We start from the raw sequence: 12,809 nt of genomic DNA, 5'->3' as shown, positions 1-12,809 counted from the left end.
CACACACACACACACACACACACACACACACACACACACACACACACACACACACACACACACACACACATCCAGAGCCAGGTGTGGAGATGCTGTCCCTCTCTGTCAGTCTTTTTGACCCCAGGCTGGTTTCACCTTTCACCTTCACACTCCTTTGGGCCTCTTTGATAACCTCCCCATCATGCCCAACCTCTGGGTGGTGCCTGTGTGTGTTTGTACGCTGTGTATTTGCATGTAGATGTGTGTTAATTTGCACGCATCAGTGCATAAGCACCACTTTTTTCCTCTCTGCATGTTTTCCTTCAGCATGATCCACCATAAATGTAAGAGTTTCTACAGCACAGCAGAAACATCACAACACAGTAAAAAAAAAAATAGAAAAAGCTAAACACGGGGACTGGCAAATGCAAATTTGTTGGCACCCTCTGTGGAATTTGAAGAAAAATAAATGAATATTTTCTCATATTGAGTAATTCTGAAGAATTGATCTTTAATTCATTCAGTTGGGAGAAAAGGGAAAATCCCATGTTGACAAGCATCTCAGATCCCTCACCATACCCAACGGTGGGCATGAGGTTTTAGTCTGGCTTCATACTTTGTTTCTCCCCAGACCCAACTGGATGGGTGTTTGTTGCTGAATAATCCAATCTTAGTGCTTTCACACCCGAGTTGTTCAATGTGTTTACTATGAACTTTGTAAACACATTGAACTCTGTAAATACCACTTCAATTGTACTTTTGTTGTCCTCAATCACAAACTGATTTGTGGCATGTCTAATCATTCAACGACATATGCATTGAATTCAAACATACACAAATTACCGTATTTTCCAGACCATAAGGCACACCGGATTATAAAATGGATGCTAAAACATACGGTCCAAAAAAAAAAAAACAGTAAGTTTAGTTGAACTTTATTCTACTATGTAACAATACACTCATGTTATTTTTTATTCTTCTTCCACAAATCCATTAAAGTCCTCATCTTCTGTATCTGAATTGGACAGCTGGGCAATTTCGCCATCAAACATGCCAGGTTCCCTCTCATCATTGACAGAGTCGGTCTTGTTGCCAGGTGGCTGTTCAGCAATGATGCCGGTTTTCGCGAAGCTCGGACAACAGTTAAGGCAGATACATCAGCCCTGGCATCCACAATCCATTCGCACATGGTGGCGTAACTCGCCCGGCGTCGCCTCCCCGTCTTAGTAAATGTGTGTTCAGTCTGTCATCCATCGCTCCCACGCCGCTCGCAACTTCTTTTTGAATACCCTGTTTACACCAATGTTCAGCGGTTGGAGTTCTTTTCTTAATCCTCCTGGAATGATAGTAAACTCCAAATTAGTTTGCTTCACTTCCTTTTTCACAGTAGCGGTGAGATGGGCGCGTATGGAGTCGCAAATGAACAGGGATGGTGATGCATGGAAAAACCTCTTGTTTTTACCGGAGGCGTATGCTGCAGAACTCTGATTGGTTTATTGCTGCTGGTGTACGTACTGTACACTTTACGTCTATGTGTCAGGGACAGATTTTGGAATTCAGTGCACACATAAGGCGCACCGGATTATAAGGCACACTGCTGATTTTTGAGAAAATTTAAGGCTTTTAGGTGCGCCATATAGTCCGGAAAATACGGTACATAAATAAAAAATTATGGCATAAGGATGTGTTAAAAACGTTAACAAATGTAAGCTAGCCTTAAATGTATTAGTCAGAGGTCTTAAATTTTGTTGTGGCAGAATTTTTTGGGGGCCTCAGGACTTTTCTGTCATGCAACAGATTGAGTCACATGAAAACATCTTTTGTTGCATTCTGACACGAGGCCGTTCAGGCTCCCGCTAGCTAGCTGCTAATGTATGCTTGATAGCTAGCTACCATTTTTTGTCTATCATGGGTAAGTGCAAAGTTATTGCCAGTTGGCTGAACGAAGTTTATTTTAGACACTGGCTCACTTCTGCTGCAAACCCATTTAATAAAAACTTGTCAGCTGCACATTTGTTTCTCACATATGCAGTGTGAGAAACATAAAGCTGCTACTAAGAGCCACAAACAAACCCCAGAAATGCCACGGTTTTTGCTAGGCTCGATTGTAATAAAGCAGAATCTGCCAGCCATTCCCTATGTTTTTATTTTATTTACTTTTTTGGTTTTAAAATGTCACTCAAGGGGGCATTAAAAATGCCTTAAAATGTATTCAATTAGATTTACTGACTTGTACATACCCTAAAAAAAACGCTGTGCGACCTTTACCCCACGTTTCACCCCTCTTTTCTTCTCCTGTCTTATTGTATTACTATCTAATAATGGCCACTAGTGACTGAATGTGGAAAAATGAAATTTAAAAAAAATTAAGTGGACCTCTCCTCTTGTCGCTCACCCATGCTTCATATAAAGGTGCTCCACCCTCTTCAATAACACCCCTATAATAACTCTGCATCATAATAGATGTGTTCCTTGGTAGCATAAACAGACTAATAATGATGAAGATGCTTCTTTTTCGTAAAGCATAAAGCTCCATGCAACTTTGAAGATGTATTTTCAAATTTGTTAAGTTCGAGCCAGATAATTTTCCTCAAGGAATTTTAATCAAACTTCTTGAATGATTTGAGGAATTATTATTGCCCTAATACAAAAGTATTCAGCCCCCTTTTCTCTGAGTGCAACCAAAGGTCTTCAGAAGTTCCCTGATGACTGCTAATGACTGAATAGAGTCCACTGGAGTGTAATCTAATCTCAGTACAAATTCATCTGCTCTGCAACAAGAAAATCACTTATTGAATTTTACAGAAAAGAATAAAACCATAAATCCTGTGTGAGCTGTGTGTTGCTGTCGCTTTAGATGCTCTGGTCTTGTCTCATGTCTCGGCGCACCTCCACACTCTCTCTGTCTTGCTGCACACTCCACCCACCTAGCACCCAACCAGACATTGTTCTTGTTGTTGTTTCTTGTTTGTTTTTTTGTTTTTTTTGTTTATTTTTCTTTTTTTTTGTTTAGTTGTTTTTTTTTGTTGATGTTGTTGTTGTCGTCCTCTCTCTAGGATCATATCATTACCCAGAACCCCCCTCTCCTCAAAGCCCTCAAAGAGACCCACTAGGCCACGCCCACTAGGCCACTCTACCAATGGGACAGCAACGAGAGGTCACATGACCCGGACATGGCGCCTCTCCACCTGTAGAAGCCAGAGACAGGCAGACACACAGACAGACTGTAATGTTAAAAAATGAACACGCCCTGAACTCTTTGTCTATGCATGGTTCTGACCGGACTTGGCCAAACTCTCCAAACGGCATGCTTCACCAGGAAGGGAGATCAGTAGTCAGCACTCCTCCTGCTCCTCCTCTTCCTTTCTTGCTTTTCATGTCTTTCTGGTTCATCTGGCTAGAGGTTTCGATCGGGAATGAAGGGAGAAGAGGAGGGGAACTTGTTGAACTCCTCCCCTTTTTAAGATTGGACTAATGAACAGGTCTTTACTGGATCACAGTGGCTGTATACACACACACGCACTCCCATAGCCGCACGCATGCACACACACACACAACACACACACACACAGAGCCTTGTGCCAGCAGGGTGAAGTGGATAGTGGGTCATTTTGTGGCTTTATGGGAGATGTAGTCATTAGTCATTCACTCAACTCATTCCAATTTCTTTTTTTTTTGTATGTTTTGTTTTGACCCTGCTTCCATCGCTTTAGTCACATGTCAGTCAAAGGTGCTGGCTCCCCTCCCTCACTAACCTGTCCCCCCCACCCCTCCCACAGCTTCACAGAAAGACCCACTATCTGCTGGAGGACAAGTCTGAGAGTTAAACTGTCTCCTCTCCTCAATGGCAAATATTCCCTTCCTCTTGTCTTGCCTCTTTCTTCCTCGCCTTTCCCACCCTACTCAAAAGGAGAAGAGAAGTACTGATGGCAGCAGACGGTTAAAGGGATAGTTGAGAATTCCAATTCTGTTAAAAATCTATAGACTGGTAATATCTTACCAGCAATAGATCAGTTTTCTCGCAGTCTTCGTTTAGTATGAATTAGGTAGTTGGTCCTGGAGGCTGAAAACAGGTTAATTTCATGAGCCTTTATATGTTGTTTGCATTGAGTATTTATTTACACACAAACCGATTGTACAGGAAACGGAGACCGCAGGAGCATGCTTGGAGCATTCTCTGAAAATGGAAAACATTCTGTGCTTAATGTAAAAGTAATTCATCTTAAAAATCAATAAAATCATGTTCATTTAAACATGTTGCTCATATTTCCGCAGATTACGGTTTGTGTTTCCATGGGAAGATCATTGGTGGCGCACTCCCTCCTACCTTCTTTTTTTTGTGTGTAAATAATCACTTGGCTTTGTGTGAGCAACTATTCAAATCAAAATTGGCTGGCATAAAAACTCATAAAATAAATCACTTTGGTCTTAAGCCCTCTTGGACCAGCTGTAGGCTTCCAAAATCAACTAATCTGGATTTGTACTAAATTAAGATGAGTTATTTATTGCAAATAAAAGATTAAATGCTTGCCTGTCTTAGAAATTGCTGAACTATCCCTTTAAATCTCACGCTGCAGCGCTGCTTGCCTTCTGGCGGGAAAGGGGACGAGCGGCCGGAGTGGAGCTGAAGTTCCTCTGCAACCAAATTACACTAAAGAACCTGATGCACAGAACACAGCCACACACAACTCACAGCAGATATGTTTTAATGTGTAGAACCTTACCATTCTGACTGTGTATTAACTTCAAATGATCCATTAATGTTTGATGTTTTGTTTACATTATTATTGTTTTTTCTGTTGCCACGTCGATGGGAGACATTCACGCAATAATGAGCTAGACCAAGATAAGGACACCGTGATGATGTGCAGGTGGATTTGGTACTAAACCTTTTAGGGGTGCAGTGATTGTGCAGCAGCTGCTTTCAGATGTCTAAATCATTCCAGTGAAAGAAATCATCTGACTTTTTAAGATTCTTACTCAAGTTATTGCGTTTGCACATAGGAATTCATCTTATTTCTAGGGTTTTGTTTGTTGGAGGAGTAAACATTGTTCCTCTTGCCCTGGTTAAACCAAGTAGCACATCTGACTCTAGATTAATATTAACGCGCACGCGCGCACCCACACACACACACACACACACACACACACACACACACACACACAGACACACAGTTATATTTATGTTTTTCACTTGGTGAAAAAAAAAAGCCAAACTGCTCTGTACCATTGTTCCTTACCAAGCAGGTGCTGTTTTTTGCTTGGTAAAACATGTTTTTTCAACTTTGAGCTCCTTTTGCATTGCATGCAAACATGATTTAGCCATGCACAACTATTTCACCCCTCTGAGATTTTAAAGAAACAGTATTGTTTTACTAAAACATCAATGACACACAAGCCTGAAAAAAAAAAAAAAACTTTTTTCCAGTAGAGATGCACCGATCAGATATTTGTGGTCAGTTTCCTATATCTGGCTTTCTACTGACTGTAGACTGTTCCAATTCCTCTTTAAGAGCTATATTTATCTAGCTATACTGACACAGGCGATCAGTATTTATAGTATAAGTGGCAAATGGAACGTCATTCTATATGAGGGAGACCAGTAGTTGTAAAACAGGGTTTTACTTTCTTATTAGCATGGTTGGAATTAACTCTAAAATTTCCTGAGAAATCTAGTATCTTGCATGAACCATATGTTTTACCTGTTTGACAAAACATCCCAAGTCAGGAGTGACTTGACTTCCTGAGTCAGATTGCACTTTTTTGTACCACTGAAAAAGTTGGTATAAAACAAACAAACAAATAAGTACCAACAGGTGAAAGAGTGACATAATCAAAACCTGAAAGTCGCAATTTAGTGTAATTTAAAGCAGTTTCCTGAATTCACTTTAAAACATTTCACAGGAACTGAAACTTGGTCATCTTCTCTCATTAACAACTTTCACACCAAAGGCTGTGGAAGTTGTTAATGACAACCTGGTAGCATTTAGAAGATCCATTCACTAATTGTCTATATATCGGAGTTTTGAGTCTGCAACCAGTCAACCGACTGGTCATTTGACCAGCTGAAAATCGTCCAGTTCCATTCAGTTCCGTTCAGTTCTGTTCAGTTGCATTCGCGGGCAGATTTCTTGGTGCATCTCCACAATGAAATCAGTTTGTTTCAAGCGGATCATTTTCCCTCACCTCATTCCATCCTGAAAGCGTCACGTTTTAGTGTCATTTTACTGAATCAGCCAATTCACAGGGAGACAGCACTGCCTCGCTTTTACTTGAGACAGATTATTTACAGTGTGTTACCTGTTACAGACGAGACATGAACCGTTTTTTTGTTGTTTTATTTCATAGCAACAGACTAGTGTTAGAGGGACTGCCGTATCTTTGTATTAGGGTTATTTGTTATTGTTTATTCAAATGACAGTATTGTGATTTTAATGTTTACCCTCAGAAACACAGATGAATGAAATGATTATAGAAATACATTTTTATACAGGAAGCAATAATTTGTTAGCATTATGAACCTTCTTGAATCTCATTGGTTCCTCATTGAGTCAGTATTGAAAGTCAAGCTCTCTGATTGGTCAATGAGTTAAGGTCAGTGGGGGGTTTAGCAAACTGGACTTGTTGGTTTTGGGAACTTGTCTAATTTACATTCACCTTTCTTTTTTTTTGTACCAGTTGCTTATTGATTATCAAGGCTTGACAGATGGAGCTCATAAGTTTAGAGAAAGGAGCCAACTAAACCAGAGCCACGCTCCTCCACACCGGTTTGGTTGAGGATATGATGACTAAAATCAATTGTGTCCCAACCTCTGCAGTTACTTTTGTCTCCATCACCATTTATCTAAACCATTCAAGAATTCAAAGTAATACAGGTCAAAAAGGTTTGAATTTATACGCGTAGTTTTTTATTTGTAGAATAAACTTTTATGATGTGTCAAAGTGGTTTTATTGGAAGAAAACCCTTAGCTAAGCTCCGAGTTACGTCGAGACTCTGGTTTAGTCTGCTTAATTAAAAAAATATAAATAAATAAGATCTTTTTGATTCATAATTAATAAGCTGTAATGCGCTATCCTTTATGTGGATAAGTATACCTAAACTGATGGTTAAAGAATGCCAAATGTAATCAGAAAGGTGGCAGTGAGTATATTTACGAATGAATGTGTGAATGATCGAAAAACAATGCATAAATGAGCAGTTTTTATGGAAACCAATAAACGGGATGGAAACACAGAAGACTTGAATGAGTGAACAAAGTGTACAGAATGATGGTGTTTGTTGAATTGTTTTTGAGTGGAGATCTTCATGAAACAGGGAAGCCTGCTTGTTCTGATGATTAAACAATGTAAGATGGACTGCAGACAACTGGCCTTGTTATTCACATTATTACGCATCTGTTTTTATAAAAGCTTTTTAAAATAGCAATTTAGCGTAGTAATGAATTGACCTAAATTATTAAAACTTGATAAAATATTCATTTTATAAAGATACTTCTCATAATGAGAATTGAATATTAAAATAAGCAATATTGCTTGTCTCCATGGTGGATTCCAAAACTATTCAATACCTTTGCTTAGAATTGTAAACCAAATCGAAGCCAAACCAGGAACTTTAGTTCAGTTCATATACAGTCAAGCCAAATACTATTCATACCTCTGACAAAAGTAAATTTCAAGTAATCTTAGTTGAACCAACAAGATTTTTTTTTAACTGGGTGTAACTGGGTTTCTAACTGAGGCGTCTCCCAAAATTTAGTCAACTGTATTCAATCAGAGCCAATTCACAGCACATGACGTCTCTGTAAAAAGTATTTAGTTCAGTCATACACATTAGGGTTGCAACTAACAATTATTTTAATAACTGACTATTCTGACTATCAATCAAATAAAAATGAATTGATTACTAAGTTAGTTGACAATTACTCCAGTAATCAATGAATCACGATTAGTCATTTCAGCTGTTCTACACATAATCCACTTTTATCTTATTTATCAAACATTAATGTAAAGTTCAGTTCATAATGGAAAAACCCGAGGAAGCAGAGCAGATTCTATATCAGCAATCCCTTCTGCATGTATGCATGTTCATAAAGATATAATCATAAAACAAAGCAAATATTTTTCCAAAATTAGCATGTCAAAATAATTTCAACCAAAGTAAAGTTAAAGGGAAAATCATTATTAGCATTATAGCAAATAAAACCAATTAAATGTAATTCCTTTTGTCATGTTTCCTCTGTTGTCTTGACAATAACCTTTAAACTCTTAACTAGAACTGCACAATATTAGGAAAACATCTATGTCATGATATCTGTGAATTTTGCAACAGTGAAATGGCTTGTGATAAATAAACAATCATGAACTATTTCTGACTTTTTGCTTTTGGTTTCTAACAAACATAGTTCCCAGCTAATGATATTCAATATTTCCATGTCAGCAATAAGGCTTTATTGAAAAAGTTGCACCTGCTGTTTCTATGGAGATGGTCTAAACCAGTGGTCCCCAAACTACGGCCCGTGGGCCGGATCCGGCCCGCCTCCACATTTGGTCCGGCCCCCTGAACAATACCAGAGAGCATTCAGATTTTTTTTCATATGTTGTATTTTCCGGTTTAACCACCAGGGGGCTCTTTAGCAGGAAGAGTGTCCTGTAAACTGTGGGTGTTTTGTTTTGCATGGTGCATTGCTGCCATCTGTTGGACTTTTAGGGAACTGCTTGACTTTTATGTTATTTAATCAGTACGGTTGTTTGCTAGCGGTAGAGCAGATGAACACACGTGTTTGTTATGAACCCTCACAGGAAAAAGTTTGGGGACCCCTGGTCTAAACAAAAACATCTTTCTTTTTTGTGTAAAAGCTGTTTGTGTCCATGTAGTTTGATCATTAATTCAGCCTGTTGTCTGAAGCACCACATTCTGTGCCGCCTTGTCTGGCTGAATCGCAGCAACTCCCTTCAACAATAAGTCATCCACCATCCTACACACATCAGTGCAGAGCGTCCTTATCGCAGAACAAAACTCCATTAGTAAACATAGTGAACAGAGCTTCATATTGACAGTGTCACATTTGACTGAGATGCCACTCCAGTGTTTGTATGTTGATCTCAGGTATGTATGACCTAAAATGGTTTCCTTTTTTTCTATGCTTTGTGTATGTAGCGCCGTTCCTGCTGAGAAAAGCCAGGGTGACGGTGGTGTGTCGTTGTTTTTTTTCTGTGACATTTGACCTTTAGGGTGTGCTGACCTCCACCTGCTGGACATGCTGAGTCCGATGGAGAGGAAGAGACAGGGCTACATCCATGAGCTGATTGTCACAGAGGAGAACTACGTCAACGATCTGCAGCTCGTCACCGAGGTAACCACAAGGGTTCATCAGGCCATACCTTCAGGTCACCTGCAACGATGCTGGTTTTTTTCTATGTTAACAAGATCAGCTCACTATTAAGTTTTTCTTTTCATTTGAGACAGTTCTGATATTGTCTCCAATGTTTTTTCCCCATTTAAGACATTTGGGTCTGAAAATGCCTCGTTTTACTTCTAATGCTGTTGACAGTGTTGCTCTATTTTAGGTGATAAATCAACAATAAGACAATTATTTTTTTAAATGCAGTTTTGGAACATTTTCAACATTATGATGAAAAGTGTTCAGGTGTTTTTTTATTACATCAATTACATCAATAAATAAAAAGATGAAATTACACAGATGGAATCTGTTGCTCCAGATTTTATTTAGGGGAATAAGAGTTGAGGGGGTAAATATAAATGTAGAAGTATAATTTTCCTAATACTTTTATGCAGTACATTATATCAAGCTCGTACACTTTAACTTGAAAAATAATGTTCACCTACTGCCTTGTAGGCAACTGTAAAATAGTTTTTGTTTTAACTCAGAAATTAAAGTTCATCAAGTTAATTTAACAAGAGATGAGTACTATCAGCTCATCCATCTTCAATGGTAGGTTGCTATAATCTAATACTGCTGTTTAAACCAAATAATTATTCCACATTATGCAATAAAACTGCCTAGTTGTTGAACAAGAACACAATTCTGTTATTTTCACTCACATCATCAGGTTAAACTTACTGTAAGTTGGAAGAATTTGAATTTTTGCATGAACAAAATATCTGATCTTATAATTCGTTTTGTTAAACATCACACTGAATTATGCTCAGAAAGATTTATTTACAACAGCTGTAAGCAGTTTGAGAAAACGTCGTCTTCAACCGTAGCAAACTGAAAGTTGCATTGAAATAAATATTTGCCTTAAAAACATCCAAAAGTCAGGTCAAAGTAACACTTCCATCTCACTCTCGGTACAAAAACCTGCCGCTAAGCACCTTGGGAAATACTTACCACTGTTGCATTTTTTCTTTATTTGAATCGCTAACTAAGCCTAGCTCAGTAAGCAATAAATACATTCATTACCTGATCAGTTAAAATGAGATCAATAATTTCCATTTGGACAACTGTTAAAGAGATGCTCCAATTTAATATTAGAAAGTCAGAATTTTGAAAAACGCTGCAAACATTTGATATTCAGCATGAAGCAGTGTTCAGACATTTGCTATAAATTGATATCAAACGCCATAAAACAGCAGTTTGCACAGAGAAATCTGCCTTGCACTAAACGTCACTTCTTCTCCGTTGGTGTAGATCTTCCATAAGCCTCTGCTGGAGTGTGAGCTGCTGACAGAGAAGGAGGTGGCCATGATCTTTGTGAACTGGAAGGAGCTCATCATGTGCAACATCAAACTTCTCAAGTGAGGAAAAAAATCTATATTGTTGATGGGCTTTAGATAAACGCCTCTTGTAGTTTTTACAGACTCGGGGTTTCCTTGCAGGGCTCTCAGGGTGAGGAAGAAGATGTCGGGCGATCGGATGCCTGTGAAGATGATCGGCGACATCCTGACCAACCAGCTGCCTCACATGCAGCCGTATATTAGGTCAGGAAGTGGATCGCTTTCCATCTGTAGGAGTTTTTGTCCTACTTCTTGTAGTGGAGCAGCCATCTTGTTTTTTTGCAGGTTCTGTTCATGTCAGCTGAACGGGGCCACGCTGATTCAACAGAAGACGGACGACAGTCCTGAGATCAAAGACTTCCTCAAGGTTAGAACTCTGATCACTTCCTGAAGGTGGAGCTTCAGAAAGATTTCAAGGCGTTAAATTACATAGTAAAATTTCTTTTAAGTCATATTTGTTATACATAGCAATTTTTAACAACTGAAGTTAACATAGTTACTTGATTGTCCTATGAAATGTCACTGTGAGCCTGGAAGACACACAGCACTGCCCCTTTAAACATGAAATAACTTTAAAAGTCTTCAAAATTATATTAAAAACATTTTTGTGGGGGAAACTACAACTAAAACAATGAATTTTGATGTTTTGTGTTTCCATCAGAGATTAGCCATGGATCCCAGGTGCAAAGGGATGCCTCTGTCCAGTTTTCTACTCAAGCCGATGCAGAGAGTCACACGCTACCCTCTCATCATCAAAAATGTTTGTACCATTAGTGCCCATAAAATTCTCGTGGAAATTCCAGATTCTAATCCGAGTCTGAATTGTTTTGAACTGTTTCTGATTGCAGATCTTAGAAAACACTCCAGAGTCTCATCCAGACCACAGCCATCTGAAAGCAGCACTGGAGAAAGCAGAGGAGCTCTGCTCACAGGTGAAAACTGGAAACACACACTAAGGCAGCCGCCTACAGCGGACTGGAAAATCAGTTATCACTGGATCTGTCACTTATTTTTGGACATATATGCTTTTGAATTATGATCAAGCTGTAATCTGCAATAGTTTTATGTGTGTAAAAGATAAGTGTCTGGAAAGTAAACACAAGGCAGACAAAAGTTGCCAAAAAGTGACAATATTATATACAGAATACCCAATATCAATGATTCATATGGTGGCTAATCAAGAAAAAAAGTAAAAATCACCAGCCTGAATATAGTGAGTGATTTAGAGGGTGAAACAGAGACCAGCATCCTACCCAGAGATTTAAGAACATTTTAAAAACCCAATTCTAGCCATATTAAGATTCTGACCAGCATTGTTACCCTGATACACACCCTTATCTATCCCAATGTCTGTCACTAAGATACTTAAATGATCAAGTTGTGTGGAGATTGTGTAAACTAGTGCAGCAGTGAATGGCAGCATCTAAAAGTCTCAGTTTTCTACACATAATTAGTGTTTTATTCATGAGAGTTTTAAGTGCATTGCAGGAATGTAGTTATCAAGATATTGAAAGTTACATCAATTTTTTGTGATTCAACCATCTTTGAAATCACAAAAGTAAGAAACGTGTACTTTAAAATTGTACTGTAAATATATTAAATTGGTTATCTGCTCTTAAAAAACTACTTAGAACTCCAATTGTGATTTAACTGTGTTTTATGCTTTCAAAGTTTTTAGTTACTCAAACGTGATTGTAAGAGTAGTTAATCTTGATAGAAAATGTACTTGGATGTGGATGACGAGTTGAGTGTGTGATCTGTGTTGTCAGGTGAATGAAGGCGTCAGAGAGAAGGAGAACTCTGATCGGCTGGAGTGGATTCAGGCTCATGTTCAGTGTGAGGGGCTGTCAGAGGTGCAGTATCAGCCGCAACCGCTTTTTTAAGATTAATAAGAGGTGAAATACTCAAGATAAGGCAGCTTTTCTGAGTAGCTTTATTGACATATTTTACAGAGATAATTTAAAGATATATATGTATATATACACTCCTCAAAAAAATAAAGGGAACATTTAAACAACACACTATAACTCCAAGTAAATCAAACTTCTGTGAAATCAAACTGTCCACTTAGGAAGCAACACTGATTGACAAC

At 38.5% G+C, this 12,809-nt stretch overlaps 1 protein-coding gene across 7 annotated transcripts in view; it reads left to right on the top strand.

Moving 5' to 3' along the window:
* The window catches only part of itsn1 (intersectin 1 (SH3 domain protein)), a 74,948-nt gene that overhangs the window by 57,679 nt on the left and 4,460 nt on the right, over nt 1-12,809 (top strand). For all 7 annotated transcript variants that reach the window (XM_008429029.2, XM_008429028.2, XM_008429026.2 and 4 more), the window contains 7 exons: nt 9,211-9,332; nt 10,632-10,738; nt 10,820-10,921; nt 11,003-11,084; nt 11,379-11,477; nt 11,566-11,649; nt 12,487-12,570. In XM_008429029.2, coding sequence (XP_008427251.1) covers nt 9,211-9,332; nt 10,632-10,738; nt 10,820-10,921; nt 11,003-11,084; nt 11,379-11,477; nt 11,566-11,649; nt 12,487-12,570 — 680 coding nt within the window. The remainder of the gene's footprint in view (nt 1-9,210; nt 9,333-10,631; nt 10,739-10,819; nt 10,922-11,002; nt 11,085-11,378; nt 11,478-11,565; nt 11,650-12,486; nt 12,571-12,809) is intronic.

Source organism: Poecilia reticulata, linkage group LG15, assembly GCF_000633615.1.
Source record: "Poecilia reticulata strain Guanapo linkage group LG15, Guppy_female_1.0+MT, whole genome shotgun sequence".
Taxonomy (NCBI): domain Eukaryota; kingdom Metazoa; phylum Chordata; class Actinopteri; order Cyprinodontiformes; family Poeciliidae; genus Poecilia; species Poecilia reticulata.
Note: the sequence above shows the minus strand (reverse complement) of the source record. Positions and strands in the feature narration are given on the sequence as shown.